This window comes from Podarcis gaigeae (assembly GCF_964106915.1).
Source record: "Podarcis gaigeae genome assembly, chromosome: 1".
Lineage (NCBI taxonomy): Eukaryota > Metazoa > Chordata > Lepidosauria > Squamata > Lacertidae > Podarcis > Podarcis gaigeae.
The window spans coordinates 74,470,286-74,487,704 of NC_139678.1; the positions used below are offsets into that span (position 1 = coordinate 74,470,286).

General features: G+C 44.0%; 1 protein-coding gene across 2 annotated transcripts in view; it reads left to right on the forward strand.

Moving 5' to 3' along the window:
• Positions 1–17,419, forward strand: part of TH (tyrosine hydroxylase) — a 532,003-nt gene that overhangs the window by 498,447 nt on the left and 16,137 nt on the right. The window contains exon 1 of one of the 2 annotated variants that reach the window (XM_083721939.1): positions 11,621–11,821. The exons of the other annotated variant lie outside the window; for it this stretch is intronic. Within the exon in view, the coding sequence (XP_083578065.1) occupies positions 11,732–11,821 (90 nt within the window). The 5' untranslated portion in view covers positions 11,621–11,731. Of the gene's footprint in view, positions 1–11,620; positions 11,822–17,419 lie in introns of those variants that run through there. 2 annotated transcript variants of the gene reach the window in all.

Here is a 17,419-nt window from a genome sequence, read left to right on the forward strand (position 1 = left end):
TTGCAGAATTTTATGGCAAAATTTGGTGAAGTGTGAATTTCAAAGGATAGCTGTGTTTTGGTTCACATATTGGTTAGAAAAGTTTACATTTGGTAGTTTCTCATTAAAACACAAGCAAAAATAAATTTCACTTTCCCTCCTTTTTTCAAAAGATTTGAATAAAGCTTTTTCATAATACAATACAATACAATACAATACAATACAATACAATACAATACAATACAATACAATACAATAAAAGAAGCTAATCTAAATAAAAAACAGAGAAAGAGAAAAGAGCAGAAGGCCTTGTGAGGAATCCCAACTGACATGCTCACTTTGAAAGATGGATCTAAGTGTGAGATACAGTATTGATTAAGGTAAAGGTAAAGGGACCCCTGACCGTTAGGTCCAGTCATGACCGACTCTGGGGTTGCAGCGCTCATCTTGCTTTATTGGCTGAGGGAGCCAGCGTACAGCTTCCGGGTCATATGGCCAGCATGACTGAGCCGCTTCTGGCGAACCAGAGCAGTGCACGGAAACACCATTTAGCTTCCTGCCAGAGCAGTACCTATTTATCTACTTGCACTTTGATGTCCTTTCGAACTGCTAAGGTTGGCAGGAGCAGGGACCGAGCAACGGGAGCTCACCCCCTCACAGGGATTCAAACCGCCGACCTTCTGATTGGCAAGCCCAAGAGGCTCAGTGGTTTAGACAACAGTGCCACCTGCGTCCCACAGTATTGATTACTCCATGATAAAAATATGCATTTGTATTTTAAAGGTATTTTGTCCCCAGAATGGTAAGGATTCAGTATAGGATATAAGGGAACCAAGCAGCCATCCAATGGTGCTTGAACTGGATTTCTAGTTGATTGTACTTTGGGTGGCGTAATAATCATAATATCCCAGACCTTTCTAAACCTTGCTAGCACTGGCTAGGACATGATTTTCAGTTTTGGTGAATGCACTGATTTGTGCCAAAAATCATCTCCCCATGTCCTGGACGTGCTTGAAAGCAGACTGAGCCAAGTTCTAATATGGAAATGCATTAAGTATTCACAGAACTAACAGCAAAAGCTCCATTAGAAACAAAGCACTGGGAAGTTTGTCATGGTGCTGTGAGCTATCTTTTCTGGTGGGATGCCCTCTTCCATCTAGCACTGAAGGAGCTGGAACTTTGGCAGGTATGTCTTCCAGCACCATAGGAAGGTAGCACGAAAGTGTTAAAATTACTTTCCCTTGCTCTATTATCAAAGAAAAAGAATCACAAACGAGATAATCCCTGTTTAAATATCACCACCAGCAGCTGAGTCAGTGGGAGCCTTAGACTGGAAATGTCAGGGAGGAATTTAGAGTCGCTGAGCAGTTGAGAGTCTGCAATTATCATAAGTCACTTGTGCGGACCCTCTTGACCTTCCTGGCCCCCCAAACTGCACATCCCCAGGAGGAAGGGGAGAAAGACAAAGACGGGGAAAACAAAACGCAAGGGCCCTAACAAGCAGCGAGGAAACGAGTCAGGTATGACCCCAACAATGGAGTCTCCTGAAGGCATACAGAGCTGTGGCAGGGTCAGAATTACAAGGGTCCCGTTTGGATCTGGGTAGGAAGATAAACCCTAATATGTCAGGAATCAGCCCTTCAGACACTTGAGATTAAAATTCCATTGTTCTTGCATTGCAATAGGTAGGCTACTTTCAGCCTTAAACCCTCCGGAAGGGTTGTGACAAACAGGGCTGGCTGCTCCATTAGGTAAATGAAACAACTGCATCAGGTGGCAGATGTTGGGGATAGGTACAAAAGCTTTAAGGCTGTTCCTCCTAAGTCCCTCTGTTGGCAAGAGAGAGCTGTGTGCCCTGCGTGGCCTACTCTGCCCACCCCTCGCTCCCCGCCACATGGCTTGCTGTCTAAGGTGCAATGGAGAATGGCATCCCATTGCTGCTAAAAAAAGCTTCCTGTGGCAGCTCTTCCAGTGGCATGGGAGGGGACACATACAGAAAGATCGCTTTACCACCTATTCCTTCTTCCTTTTCACTTTGCTGTCTCAGGCAGCAAAATGCCTTGGGCGATAGTGTTGCTGTATCTGTTGTTTACTTGCCTGCCTTGAAACCGCTGCCCAAAGGAAGAGAAAAGGAGCAAAGAGGTTGGGCGTGTACAGGTATCAAGAACATAATGATACGTTATTGAGGAAGGACATCATGCAGCAAACACTGACAAAGAGACTATACGTAAGAGATTAGAGGCAGGGCAAACATGGCCCCTTCTGACCCTGCCATTTTTCATTTGCAGCTGCAGCTAGAGAGAGGTCATGTTGCTTGTGGAAAGGTTACTAATATGTTCAACAGTAGGCTGTAAACATATGTTTATGATACATCCCCAGCTATTGGTGCTATTCGTAGCCACAACTCTGGGGCATAACTTTACATCCCCCCCCAGTACAATTATGCAAACTGTCAGCAAGGCCACAACACTGAGAATCAGGGCCGTCTTTACCCGGGGGTGTAAGGGGTGCGGGGCACCCGGGCGCTGAATTCTGGGGGGTGCCAGGTGCCCGCTGCTGAAGCCGCCTAAGCTCTTAACTATCTACCTGTTATGAAATAATAAATAATTTTGATCAAGCTGACATTCAAAGCCGGCTGCCACTGCCACCCCCACCCTGGCCGCTTTCTCCTCCCCGGAGTCCCACCCTGCATGGAGAGGCATTGCTCTCTCAACCGCTGTCGGCACGGCTGCTGCATCTCTCTTCTTCTCCTTTCTCCTCCTGGGGAGCTTTTAAAAGCGCCTGGATGTGAAGCCATGCACCTTTGCAGAGCGATGGCGCCCGGTTCTTGAGGGGTGACGGCAGCGAGACTCAGAAGAGCAGGATGCCACCACCACCGCCGTCGCCTTGGGTGTAGACATGGGCAGCACTAAATTTGGGGCTGCTGGGCAGATCTTTGCACTCTGGCGGTGCAATGCTAAAGACGGCCCTGCTGAGAATAGAAGTCAAATAGCAACATGGATCCTTCATCCACCTTCTCCAAACTGGTGTGGCTTTGGACTACAACTCCCATCATCCCTGAAAACTGGGCATGCTGGCTAACAGTAGGTGGTGGCCACTGGGAGAACAGGATACAGAACTAGATGGATTTTTGTTCTGATCCAGAAGCAGGGCTGGCCCAAAATGCTTCACAACTAGGGACAAAACAACCAGCACAGCCCCCCCATCTTCTGACCCTTTCTGCCACCTGGTGCCCACCACCGCCAGGTGCTCACTGCTGCTGATGTTTGCCACCTCCTGTTCCCTGATCCTGACGTCAGTAGCACACACCTGTACTTGCTCCTGGGCTGCCTTGAAGACAGTGAGCAGGAGGAAGGCAGCAGCCCAGGGGCAAGAAGAGGAGCATGCAGTCACCCATTCAACATCTTGCTCATCTCACCACTTTGGGTGGTGGCTTCTCCTTCTCCTTCTCCCAAGTTGCCACTCTTCAAGGGATGCCACCATGAATCAGCTCCCTTCATACTTCTTCATGGATGGGCTGGCTGCTTCCAGTGGGGTTTGGACTTCTTTCATGCAGTCCAAAACATTTTGAGGTTTCTACGTTGGGGAAGGCTGCTCTACACTGAAGGTGTGATAGAACGTTGAAAATATTGGACAATTTCCTCCCCTAATTGCTAGCATTGTTCTTTCTTCAATAACCACCTTTTGCAACTGCCACAGCAATATAGGTGTCCTTTTATCTCTCAGTTTCTCACATTAGCATTATAGTTTAATAATAATAATAACAATAATTTCCGTTAACTGAGCAACTTCCCAACTGCCAAACCATCTCCTGGTCCAGAAATCTATATGGTTATTGGAAAAAAGGGGGATGACTCAGGAGACCAGAAAATATTTAACTTTCTCTAGTACTTTTCAGTGTGGTTAGCTCATTCAGAACTGAGAAGGTGGCAAATGTAGTTAAAAGAGGAAACCGGATGGGAGAAGCTGAAATGAGAGAGCTGGACATGCCAACTGTAATCACCCACGATTCCTTGTCACAATACAGCTGCTGATAGGCCTGGTTGATAAATGACTCTCTAACATCACTCTTTGTTGGGCCCATTGGTAATTTGTCCAAAGCCATGTGCTGAAACAATCCATCCAGTCAGGTGCATGATTCTACTTGTATTCGATTCCAAATAAGCCATATAACCAATTCTCCTGATGAAGTAGAAAGTGGTACAGTAGATCCATGACTTACGTGTGATTTCCTTATGTAATTGCAGCTTTGTGTGGGTGGCAGGGAAAAAAAAAGAATGCAGGGAAACAGTTGGAAAGGGTCATATGAGATCTCATGAGATCTTGTGAAGGCCCCATGAGATTGTGGGTGACCTTCCCAGAGCCCAATAGGCAAGGCTTAACAAGCTCTTTCTGCATGGGATTTTCTGGCCGTGGAAAGAGTTTTTAAGTCCTCCACCTAGCATTCCAGGCTCTAGGAAAGTCACAGGAGGCCTCTGGGAGAGTGTGAGAGGCTCCAATGAGATCTTGTGGGAGTCATCCACAGCCTTCCAGAGTCCTTCTGTGACTTTCCTAGAGTCTGTTAAGGTAGAGATAGGCCTCATGTGGGCTTCCCAGAGCCCAGTAAGGTCACTCTGAGGGTAGTTCCAGGGCTCTTCCTGACGTTGCATGATTCTGCCTTTGCGTGAGGACCCCTGGAATGTAACCCCCCCACATCCCTTGGTTTTGGGCCTACTGTACAGCAGTAACCACCAGAGGGTTCAGATGATCCCCTCCACATACACTGAAAAAATGTGTGAGAGGAGCTGTGAAGGTGTGTTGGTTAGTCACATCCCAGTGGCCAATGTGTGCCGTGAGTTTGCTCCATTGGCCAGATTCTTATCAGGTCCAGCCTCACAGGCTAAATTTGGCAAGTGAGTGGAGCAGCCCCCTCACTGGATCAAGCCCTCAATTCTGGAAGAGGTCTTTCCCATCACCTGTTCTTTTTTTAGCTATAGTTATCAGGGACTGATGCGGGTGGCGCTGTGGGTTAAACCACAGAGCCTAGGACTTGCCAATCAGAAGGTCAGCGGTTCGAATTCCCGCGATGGGGTGAGCTCCCTTTGCTTGGTCCCTGCTTCTGCCTATTTATATATTTATATCTATTTATTTACCTTTAGTACATAAAATGCATGTTCCACCTCTGAGCTATGGCTCTAGTACTGAGCCATACTGCTATCTTTCTCCCTCCAGGTGGAGTAAAAGCAATGGATGGATGGGGTTTTGAAATGTTCAGAGAAAAATGGTTAAGCAATTTCTCATCCCTCCATTCATTTGCTTAAACTGGCAGCCTCCCAAAGCTGCTTTACTTAAAAAACAACACAAAAAACTTTTAAACCAAAGTCGTCTATGTGTATTGGTAAAGGGGAGCATAGGTGCTGAAGGCTACAGTCTTCACATCACCCATTCTGGAATGCTCCCATTGGCTTTAATGAGACAACACAAGGCTACGTTGTTTGCGGGTTGCAGCCAGCATCCAAGTTGCCATATAATGAGAGGCTGTGAAGTCTGTGTAGTGATGTGGGTTTTAATTCTATTTTTTCCTGTTGTTGCTCAAGCCCCAGAAAGTTTGCTGGAGATGCTAAGGCGTGAGTTGTCATTATGGGTTATTAAACTCTATTGCTTTTGGTATGGTTGATTGGAGCTGCAAAGGCGGAACGGCTCTGTTTTACAGTGAAAGCTCAACTGTGCTGTAATTGCTTCAAAAGACATACTGTAATTATTCAAGATTATAGGAGAGAGAAGGGTGCAGGAGAGGAAAAAAAACTACACGGAGATTGAGCTGCACATATGAACATCGGTGACATTTTGTGTTGGTATTATCCCACTGCCTGGTCAACAGCAAGTACTTGCCATGATCACAAAATTATATACAACCCTCAATAAGATATAAGGCAAGGGTGCAATAACTTTTTATACCCAAGGGCCACATTCTGTCATGGTCACGTTTTTGAGGGCCACATGCTAGTGGTGGGAGGAGTCAGAAGTCAAAGCAGATGGGGCAATGTATGTGACTCCTACCTTTGCACAGTGGACCACATTTCGGCCATGTAAAAAAAAACCAGACCTCTCTACACACACCCTAAGCAAGAGGCATCATCACAATTCAAGGACAAATTCTAGTCAGGCAAAGCACACAAGTAGCTCACAGAGCAGGACTCCTGGGGGTGTGGCTTCATGAGGGCCCCAGTCCTGCCACTCACCACCTGGCCCAGGGTGTGGTCTTATGGGCTCTATAAAGGACTGCTGCTGCTGCTACTGCTGAGCAGAGAGGCTCCGTTTTGTTTTGTTTTTGTTTTTTGTTTAAATTGCTGTTATTTTTTACCTATGTCATTTTAAGTTGTGATATTAATGCTGTATTCTTAGTTTTATATTTTGATTTATGTGGAAATTGTTTCTCATTTGGTTGTGTATTTTTTTGATGTGGTTTATTTCTTGTTTATGACTTTTGTAATTATGTAAATCTTGTTATGCTGTAGGCCTAATAATAATAATAATAATAATAATAATAATAATAGTAATAGTAATAGTAATAATTTATTATTTATACCCCGTCCATCTGGCTGAGTTTCCCCAGCCACTCTTGGCGGCTTCCCATCAAGTGTTAAAAACAATGAAGCATTAAATCTTAAAAACTTCCCTAAACAGGGCTGCCTTCAGATGTCTTTTAAAGAGAAGATAGCGCCTTATTTCCTTCACATCTGAAGGGAGGGCGTTCCACAGGACGGGCGCCACTACCAAGAAGGCCCTCTGTCTGGTTCCCTTGCATTGAGCTTGCCTTGTCTGGTTACCTTGCCTTGAGCATTGTTTCTTAACTGTGGAAAGGCGGCATGCAAATAAAAGATGATGATGATGAAGGTGCCCTCTCGCTCCTTTGGTGACTTTGGGCCAGACATTCTCTCTTCCAGAGACAACGCAGCATGGTTGTGTGGATGATACGAGGGAGGGGAACCCCTTATCTGAAGAGGGCCCAGGAGTCGAGACAGCTCAAGTAGATGGAGCAAACTCGACAAGGAGCTGCCTTGCCAATTGCCCCAAATGTCAAATTCACCTGCTCTTCCTTTGCCCCCAAAGCCAACTGTCTTGTCAAGAGACTGCAGGTGTACCAGGGTCCAGGTAGAGGATGGGCATTATAAGCATTCTTTGCTCCAGGAAAAGAGTTTAAAACAGTGTTCAGGTTCTATGTAGACATACAGAGTAGTGGTTCTCAAACCATCACACATGCACCCTGCCCAATCACTTGGAAATTGCTGAGGGTTTTGGCAGACCACTTCATGATTTTTCTGCCTTTTGTGGGAATTGTAATGCACTGTAATAGATACTGTGTTATTTTTAATGGCATTTTTACTGCTTATTTTATTTCTTAAATTGCCTTTTATTGTATTACAATTAAATTACATGGATTTTCAAATGATAAGCGTTCTTCACAGACATGACATGGGCCACCCGTATGAAGATCAAAGAGCACAAGTAGACCATGGACCACAATTTGGGAACCCTGATCCAGGGCTTAGGCTATCAGAAATAGCATGGGAGCCGTCCAACAGTCCTGCAAATCCTTCTTGTAACTCCATTACTCCCTACCCAGTCTCTTTTTATAGCTGTCTCCCCATTAAATCTCCACTCACTTTGCTACAACAGATATTGGGCTACAAGGCACTGCCACATAGTTCACCCTCTGTGTCTCTGCATGGTTTTGCCCAATCTTCAAGGGCCCTATTTTGCTCCATGGGCTTTTACTAGCAAAGACAGAATGAGCCGTGGATAAATCAAGGGGGCATTTCTCCCAACAAATTGAGTCCAGCTGAAAGAGTTCTATCCTTACAGGAATATCAGCAACTGCAAGATGATGAAACGGAAGGTAAGGAGAGGTGCAAATTAAAGCTTTAGTGGATTGATCTAGATCAGGAATGGGGAACCTGTGGCCTTCTACCTGTTGTTGGGCTGTGACTCCCATCAGCCTCAGCCAGCTTGGCCAATGGCCAAGGGGGATGGAAATCAGAGTCCTACCACTGTTGAAGTGGTAGTCCGACAATCAAAAGGGTGACATTTCCCCCAGCCTTGATCTAGATGAAAATGTACAGCCTTAGATATTAAGCAGGAAATGGAGGACACTGAAAGAAGCCTCAGCTCTCAAGGCCAAGGCATAAGACTTCCCTGCTTCTGGTGGACACATTCCCCTTTCCTCCTCAGCTAATGACATATCCCTGGTTGGGAGGGGGGGGAGATGGAACACTTGGGTTGTTTGCCAATGTGGAAGCGACACTTGTGTTCTCACTATCACCTGTACTGAATAGTAGATGGTCCATGGAGCTGCCTTGGAATGAGAACCACCAGTGTCTGCCACAAACAGGATTCATGTGGGCATCAACCCTTGTGAGAAGAACATTCGCAGAAAGAAATTGCACAATTGTCAGAGCTCCGCAGACTGCTTCTACATTCCTGGAATTCAATCAGTTAGAACTTTTCAACCAACAAAACCAAATTGAAGAACTTCAGTGAAAGTATTTAATAATATAAAATTTCAAGGTGGCAGAGTTTAAATTTAAATATGCCTGGGAGGTCCAAAAATGAATTATACTATCCCGGCTCCCGGCCTTTCTATCTCTAGCGCAATGCTCTGAAGGCAATGCAAGCATCCCAAGGATTGGCATTGTTGCCCTTGATAATGCCACTTCTTTCATCTCCTTTGGCCCTTTGTTTGAGTACAGCCTGAATTGTTTCTCTCCCTTTTGATCGGTTCGGTTAAGCCAACCCTGAGGGTAGTTTTCTGTTTTCCACTTGTTTCAGTAACCACATCACACAAATTCCTTGTTGCATGCCCTCCAATACCTTTGCAGATAGAATCTTTTTATTTAAATGTTAGAGAACAAAGTCCTAATCAAGACTGGGCTTTTTTCTTTTTCATGTGTAATTCCTTTCTGGCTTGTCTTTCTTCATTAACAGGATGGCTACGTTCGCAAACCACAGAGATCCAAATGCTAACATAGGAATACCCAAATCAAAGGTTTTTGGCATTAGCACTAAATGCATATCAAATGGGACACAGAGCTAACAGAGATACCAGGGTACCTGGCTGATGCAAATTCCAGAGATGCCTTGTTGTTGGTGCTTACAAAACCCTCTTGTGCCATAGCAACACTTGCAAAGGCCCAGGGCTTTTCAGGTGCCATTGATCAGCTGACCAGTAGTGCTTGCAACCACTGCTTTCAGAATGCAGTTACATCTTTACCTGTCACAAACCTGGCGTCACATATGACACCAGGTGTAGGGCAGGTGGGTGTGGCTTGGTTGAAAAGGCCAAATTACAGGTTCCCCACTGTTGCCTTATTGTCACTGATAGGGTGCTATTTCTTTCCTCCTTGTGGCTGAAAGGCTAATAAATGGAAGCTATACTGAGCGCTGTGGGTTAAACCACAGAGCCCAGGATTTGCCGCTTAGAAGGTCAGCGGTTCGAATCGCCGCTATGGGGTGAGCTCCCGTTCCTCAGTCCCTGCTCCTGCCAACCTAGCAGTTCAAAAGCACGTCAAAGTGCAAGTAGATAAATAGGTACCGCTCTGAAGGGAAGGTAAATGGCGTTTCCGTGCGCTGCTGTGGTTTGACATGCTGGCCACATGACCCGGAAGCTGTACGCTGGCTCCCTCGGCCCGTAAAGCGAGATGAGCGGTGCAACCCCATATTTGGCCACGGCTGGACCTAATTGTCAGGGGTCCCTTTACCTTTTATACTGAGATTTCACCAATGTTGGCATTCACAAGCAGCAGAACATGTCAGCTGACAGTTCCTCTGTCTTTGCTATTACAAGTTCTGGGATCTCTGATGCTCCAAAACTGTATGTCTAAGAAATTGCCATGGCTACATCAAGTCCCATTTTCACTAGAATGAAATCGTAGGTCATCAGCAGTAACACAGGTGATGCTGGTATGCTCAGTAGTATGTGAAGGGAGAGGGGTTGACAAACATTGGGCTGCCCAAAAGAACCCTCAATAAAGTGGTGGTCCTCAATAACTTGTTCTGGTCCAGACAGTGAGCCTAAATGGCAGGACAACTGATAGCTCTAAGCAGTGTGATTTTTCTAGAAAAAGAGGTGCTGGAGCTCACTATGACCTCCTCCCTTGCTGTCTTATAATGACAATGGCGTCCACCTGAGAGCTGTCCACCAGTGAGCTATGGCTGAAAAAAGCCCTGGCTCTAAGTGAGAAACTTGCTCCCAAGAAGGCTGGAGGTGAAGTGAGGCCTTCTGAGTCCCTCTCAGACTCCACCCCAGAGGACACCCCATAGCAGACCTTGCCCAGGTATCAGCATATTTGATTGCAACTGTTGCCAGCAGATGATGACTGGCTTAATATTTTAATGTGGCCTTTAATTCTGGTGGACAAGGTATATGAAGACAAGCAGACCTGCTGAGGTCCAGTAGTGTGATTCATAGTTGCTGCAAAAGGTCATAAGTCCAAATTCAGCAACTTCCACTGAGGATCATAGGGTGACTGTATCTTTCCACTGTGAAGGATAACTTTATCAACTGTGATTAATCATGAGATCTAAATAGAACCTCTGTGTTCAGAAGAAGGTTAGCTCTGAGTACTGGATGCTAAGGGTAGGGGAGGATACCAAGTCAACAGAACAACATCCATTTGAATCAGGGATCTAGTCTTCAGGATTCATTGAATTAGGACAATTCCCTGAAGCTCTGTGCCATTTCATCCATCCTTCCTTGTGCAGTTGTGAATGAGCAGGGTGCTCCACATACCACAGGGCCAGCATTTTGGCCATTCAAGTGAAACTTTGACCCAATTTACCAGCCTACACTCTGACTTCCAGTTAGGAATGGAGCATAAATTCAATTCAGTTCACATTTGAGGAACCTACCTAATCCACACTTTCTGAAACAGTACGTGGACTGAAACACAACCAGCCTTCAGAATTTGCACTGAATTTTGAAATGCTGTTCTCCAACCAAGCAAGTCAAGTACTTTGTACAGAAGTGCATAGAGCTGTATAAAGTATGCATAAAAATGAAAATATTGGTGAAAATAACACCCCAAACTGCAGTATAGTAGGGGAAACCTCTTTGCAAAAATCTGTATATTAGGCAAAACTGCATATAAGAAAAGATTCACACCAACATGCTGATGAATTTCCATGAGGGTTTATTTTAAAGAAAAATAATACAGAAGTGGAAGTATGGGGAACTGAACTTACATTTGGAAAAATGAGAAACCGATAGAACCTGAAAGTGAAAGATTTGCCCATCCTAACTCTTAAAACTAATCTCAAAGTATATTACTCCCATATACCAGACTCATATGATTAAAGGGAAGCACCTCTTGCTGATTTCCTCCTGTTCATTTCTTGTTTGGCAGTGTTAAGATGCTTGCATGAACTGGAACTCCCACTGAAGCAGAATATACAGCTTACACAGTGGAAGAATCAGCTGCGATAAAGCACGAGGCGAGCATTTAGCCTACCAAGTATTTTGGGGTGCAGCAAAAGTGCTCACGGTGGATTTGCAGAAGCTGGGTGCCTGTAATCTTTACAGCAATTAGATTTAATGGGATACAAGTGCTTCTTTCCTTCGCCTCTGCTCCCTCCTCCCCTTTTCTCCCTCAGGCTGGAGAGAGGGAGGTGGGCAGAGGGGGATCGGAAAGGGTCTTTGACGTCAGACTTGCCCTATAAAAGCCCAGGGAAGAGAAGGGAAAGCAAAGCTGAATGCTGAGCCAGTGCACCAGCAAGGATGCCAACCCCAAACTCTTCCAGTTCTTTGGCCAAAGGCTTCCGGCGGGCAGTGTCAGAGCTGGACTCCAAGCAAGCTGAGGCCATCATGGTAAGAAAAGATCCCCACCTCTAACTAGCCACAGGTGCTCATGCTGCTTTGCTGCGGCCAGCAAATGGACCGATGGCACATGATTTATAGAAGTTCCAGAATTCTAGAATTTCTAGAACAGCATTCTGTTAAGGGGGAAGCCAGTGGCTAGACAAAATTCTCCATTCAAAAGGCTTTAGGAATTGTGCTAATAATTTGTATGCACTTATCATACAGGTGCCAAAGGAAAAAAGAATGTAGAAATAAGATGCTAATGAAAAAGAATATAGTGTAGCAATTATGCATCATAGACTGGAATGATGTTAAGAGTTATGCTCAGAGAAGAATGATGGCAAGGAGGGTTATTATCATCGAATGCTGAGTCGCTGTGCAGGGCTTTTGATTCCTTAGTGTTAAAGTGAGATGTTTGTTCTATTCCCATAAAATGAAAATCTTTGCCCCCCCCCCCAATACCATGCCTTGAACCAACAAGGCAGTGGGGACTCAGACCAATTTTCTAACTGCTGCTATGCAATATTGCAATCCTTTCATTTTTCTCACTATGGCTTGCAAAATTCATAACTGAATTATATCAGGTTTTTGCATAGAGCAGATACGCAAAGGGAAAGGACATAAAATCTCATGAAGAGTTTATGCATCTGAACTAGGTTGGATTGAACTCTCACAAATTCGGCTAGCCGAGTTGAGAGTATGTGATCCTTGGTTTTCATTGCCATCTTGTTTAGTGGATATGCTCCTGCCTGCTTCTTAGCTCCTGCATTTGACATAGATGTCACCAAGACATTATGTCAGCCTTCCCCAGCCAGGTGCCCTTCAGATATTTTGGACTACAACTCCTATCATCCCCAGCCAGCATGGCCAACAGTTAGGGATGATGGAAACTGTAATCCAAAACATTTGGAGAGCACCAGGTTGAGGAAGCTTGCTTTAGTATGGTTCGCACATTAATTTATTATTTTATTTATTACATAAAACTCATATGCTGTTTGATTGTTAAAATAAACTCAAAGCAGTTTACATGTACATCCTTCCTCACATCAGTCCATGATTGACAAATGTGAGTGACCATCGCAGGTGGAATGCCAAAGGTGAACACACCATATGCCAGGATTATTTGATTGGCAACTGACTGTGTGAACTGAGCCAATCACCAAGTGCCAGGAAATCAAATGGTGTGCCTGGGGGAGCCAGGTGGGGTTTGCAAGTTGCTTACCCTCCAATTTTACCACAGATTTCAAGGGGATGACAGACACACTAAACAGTTTGAAAGTTAGAAGCTAAAGGCTAAATAACATGCAATGTTCAGTGTGTGGTTCCATTTCATTCGCTAAACAGCAGCTAGGAGGATCAGGACTAGGGTTATGGTGCAATGGGAAGAGAGGCTAACCTTTCTCCCTGTACTTCAGTCTCAGTGAAAATCCTACCCACCCACCCACAAAATCCAGCTACATAGCAGTACATTTTACGTCAAGCCTATGATGCAGGAAGAAAGGGTTAAAACCCACCACCCATCTGCAGCATGGTTCTGATCCTCATCACCTACCTCCATAGCTGCTATTTAATAACCAATCAAAAAAACACTTGGCTCCTAGATGGTAGATTTCAAGTGAGGAGGTTTTCTTTCTGTTTAGAAAAAGCTCTCCTGCAAACCATGAGTTATTTGTACAATATTTTCATTGGCTTCTTAGAGGGTTTTGTTTTTTGTATTTTTGTATGTGGTACTACACAAGAAAGGTTTAGTTCTGCTGTCCAACCTCCAAGGAAACAAATGGGAAATTCGTAACTCTCATTTCTACAGACCTTGGGCAAAATAAATCCCTGGTGGATTCTGCACTTGGGCAAAGAGCTCCACGCTGGCTTTCAAACAACACAGAAGTTTCTTCTGTGAAGAAAAGTGAATTCCCACTGTGGATAGCAATGTATGATGATCTTATATATGTACACCCCACTGAAAATTCACTTCTTGGGAAGCCACAGCAAATTATGTTTGCCCACCACATGCATGCACACACATTTTGGATCATCATGTTGTACAAATTTCAATGGGAATCAGGCAAAACTCTGATCTTATGCACTGCTTCTACCATGCAGAAGAGCATTAAATCGAGCTTTTAAACACTTAGATAGAGCATTTTAAATCTAAGCACTCCAGGTTTTGTGGATAGCAACCTTTGTACCGAAGTAGATATATGAAAAGTACTTGAACTACCCCAAAAGTAAGGGATTAAAGACTGCATTTTTTTCTCTTTGGGAATAGATATATTATTCTATTGATTTAGAAACAGACTATGATTTAGAAATGTAATGATGTACAATAACTTGCAAAGGTCTGTGGTTCCCAAATGGCTATTGCTTCTTCATGACCTATATCAAAGCATCATGTTGAAATAGTGGTCTTCAAACATTGTATTAAAAGCAAAACCCAAAGGGACCACTATGTTGCATCTCTTATTTATTTTAAGCTCCTGTCTAATGTGGTTGCATTGGATTAATAAAAAAAAGAAAGAAAGAAAGATATACCTTCATTTCTGATAGTTGGTATGGTATGAAAATAAACATTTTTGCAAGTTGGTTTGCATTAGTGATAATGGGTAGAGATCTGTCTTCAATGAAAATGCATCTTAACCTCAAAAACTCATGGAAGTATTAAGAATTCCAGCCACTGTATTTTATGTTCAGGAGAACAGATCAAGAGGCCTCGGGCACCACATTCAGCATTTACACGTGTGGTTTCTCACCTCTGAGGCCAACAGACATCATAATAGGTGACATTTCCTTCACATGCTGACAGAACCTTATTTCACAGGTTTGACATCTGTCTCCTATATATCACAAGTGCTGAAAGGTGGATTAAGTGCAGGTGCACTTAGTAATGTAAATCTCCATTTTACAAATCGTGAACAACTCTAAAGCCAAGTGTTTTCATCTTAAGTCTTATAGGAGAGCCAGTTTCTGATACCTTTACTTAGGGATGTTTGACCTGTCACACCGAGGAACTGAAATTTCCGTATACTTTAAACAGGTGCATAATTGATTTTGGTGAGCATACACTGTATCATTGCCTGGAACTGAGCCCATACATACATTTCCAGACTGGTAGCTAGGCTGATCCATTGCAGCAAAACCAACAAAGTGCCTTGATTTCTGCAGCTGCAGGTGCAATGTTGAGTACTAATCACAGACATGCGTTTATTTATTGTTTATTTTATGAGCCTGCAAACAATTGGCTTTGCTTAAGAATGGGGAAGGAGGATCACCCTCCCTCCAAGAAGTAGTTGAAATAAGTTGTTGCTTATGGCTGTGAGCAAGAGAATAAATCTCTGGTTTTGAGCAAAAGAAGTATGCCCCAGACTCTACATTATACACACCAACAGTTCAGAGAGAAGAGGAAATGAAAAAAAGAGGAAACCAGCATGTACCTTTAAACAAGCATTTATAGGTACATGCTAATGGAAGAATACAATGTGCCCTCTAGATATATATATTTTTTACTGCAAGTCCATTGCCCCAGCCAGCATGACCAGTGGCCAGGAATTATGAGGGTTGCAGTATAAAACATCTGGAGGGCACCAGATGAAATGAGACATATGTGCCATTGATTTATCAAAAATCAGGAGTTTGGGCACAGGCGTGGGAAGGAAATCTGTGTGCAGTTTATGGCTTCCACTGTTTGAGAAAGCATCATGTTTCTATTCCTGGCTGCTATTAATCTAAATTTATACTCCATGGGAACATGTGCTCTAGAAAGAATGTGGATTTTAGGCAGGCTGATGCTATGGTCCCATTACACCATTGGCTACTACGCCACAGCCCCACTGGTGTTACAGTGGGGTAATAAGAAGAGGGTTCATGTGACTGCCTTCTCATGAATGCATGAGTAGGGATGGAGTTGTGCCATTGGCTACACTCTCTACAGGCCAACATATGTGCTAGTCACATATGGCACCAGCCATGCACTTGGCATCATTGTGAAAGGTGTATACATGCATACAAATGTGTGTGAATAGAGCTGCTCCACCCAAGGGAGAAATCTAATGATTTCAGGATTCCCTTTCGCATAGAGGAGCCCAATGAGCATACATCTGTGTGCATAGTCTCTTCACATTGACACCAAATACATGGCAGCAGTGCCTCCGATGCATGCACTGGTGTGCCTGGTGGGCAAGACCCCCTCGCGCATTCCTGAATACGTGAGAAGGGAGATGTGGACCAGGACTCTATTGCAAAATTTGGAGAAGTATGATATCTGAAGCATGATTATGTTTTGATCTATGTATTAGTCCAGGAGGTGCAAATTTATTTGTTTAAAAATGCTGATCAAATGAAATTCTCCTCTACACCTCCCTATAGAGCCTATGTGCAACAACCTCTCTCCCACCAGTGTTTGAGTTTTGCTGTGCTTACTCAATGTGCTTGACAAGAATGCATTTGTGTACATCACACATACAGTGCACCTCAAAGGATTTTTGTGTGTGTGTACATCACATGCTCATTTTGAACTGGTGATTGCACACAATCAATTAATTTATGCATTCATAGCACATGGCATTGTTTTCTAACTATCCATTTCAAACAACTCCAATGTGGGTAAAGGGTTGATAATAAGGTTGCAGTCTTGCTCGCTTGTGTCTAGAGAACAGCTGGCTTTGTGCACCTGGACTGTTTCTGACTTTGCATTGTGCAGAGGCTCCTTAAAAGAAGAACTTCAGAAAGCTATAAAATCACGAAGAAAATAAGTTGAACTGTTTTTAAAAATCTAGTTGGCAGTACTGAAACCTAGATCCAGCAAAAGTCACTATGCATGGCATGAAAGTTGTCTTTGTTTGTTTGTTTATGAGCGACCAAAATTGATTCTGCGTCTGTTTCCCCCCTAACCTAACATTTAACAATAAATGCTAAAGACAGCGAAGAGAACAAGGAAATAGCATCATATTAGCAGCAGGTATTGTGGCTGAAGACAGACAATCATTGTTTCAGAGAGCTGAAGGTGGCCAAGTTGCTTTTGCTGCATGCACTCATCTCATTGTCATTGCTGTTCTCAAGTTTATAGGTTCCTTTTGTCTTTTTTTTTTTAAATCATGCTTTCCCAACCAGAGGTGACAGTGGGATAAATGAAACAAGGGAGTGTGCGGGCAACTGCCTTATAAGCCCCTGTCGCTGGAGTGTCTGCCTCCAGCCGCATTCTTCCTTCCAAAGAACTCATCAACGGCAAACAAAAAAAAGTCTTAACTTACCAAGCAAGGCCAGGACCTTTTCGGGTAGAGAAAAGACCAAAATGAGAAAGATTCCCTTTTCAAGCACAGCCTTTTGATTCACATCAGCGACCATCCTTTCTTCCACGAAGCAGCAAGTTTTAGGCTAGCTGTGATGTCAGTGGTGGCTGGTGGTGTTTGAGACTGAGGTTTTCTCTTAGCCTGCCTCGCTGAACCACTGCATGTACCTTTAGAAAATGACTGCATTGCAAGAAGAGCAGATTTATTCATCTCTTCCCCATCGCTTAGGGCAAATCCTCACAAGGCAGCTGACAGAACAATGGATGATACACAGTAAAAACACACCACTAGATAAAAGCATATATGGGGTGGGGGGCAGCAATAA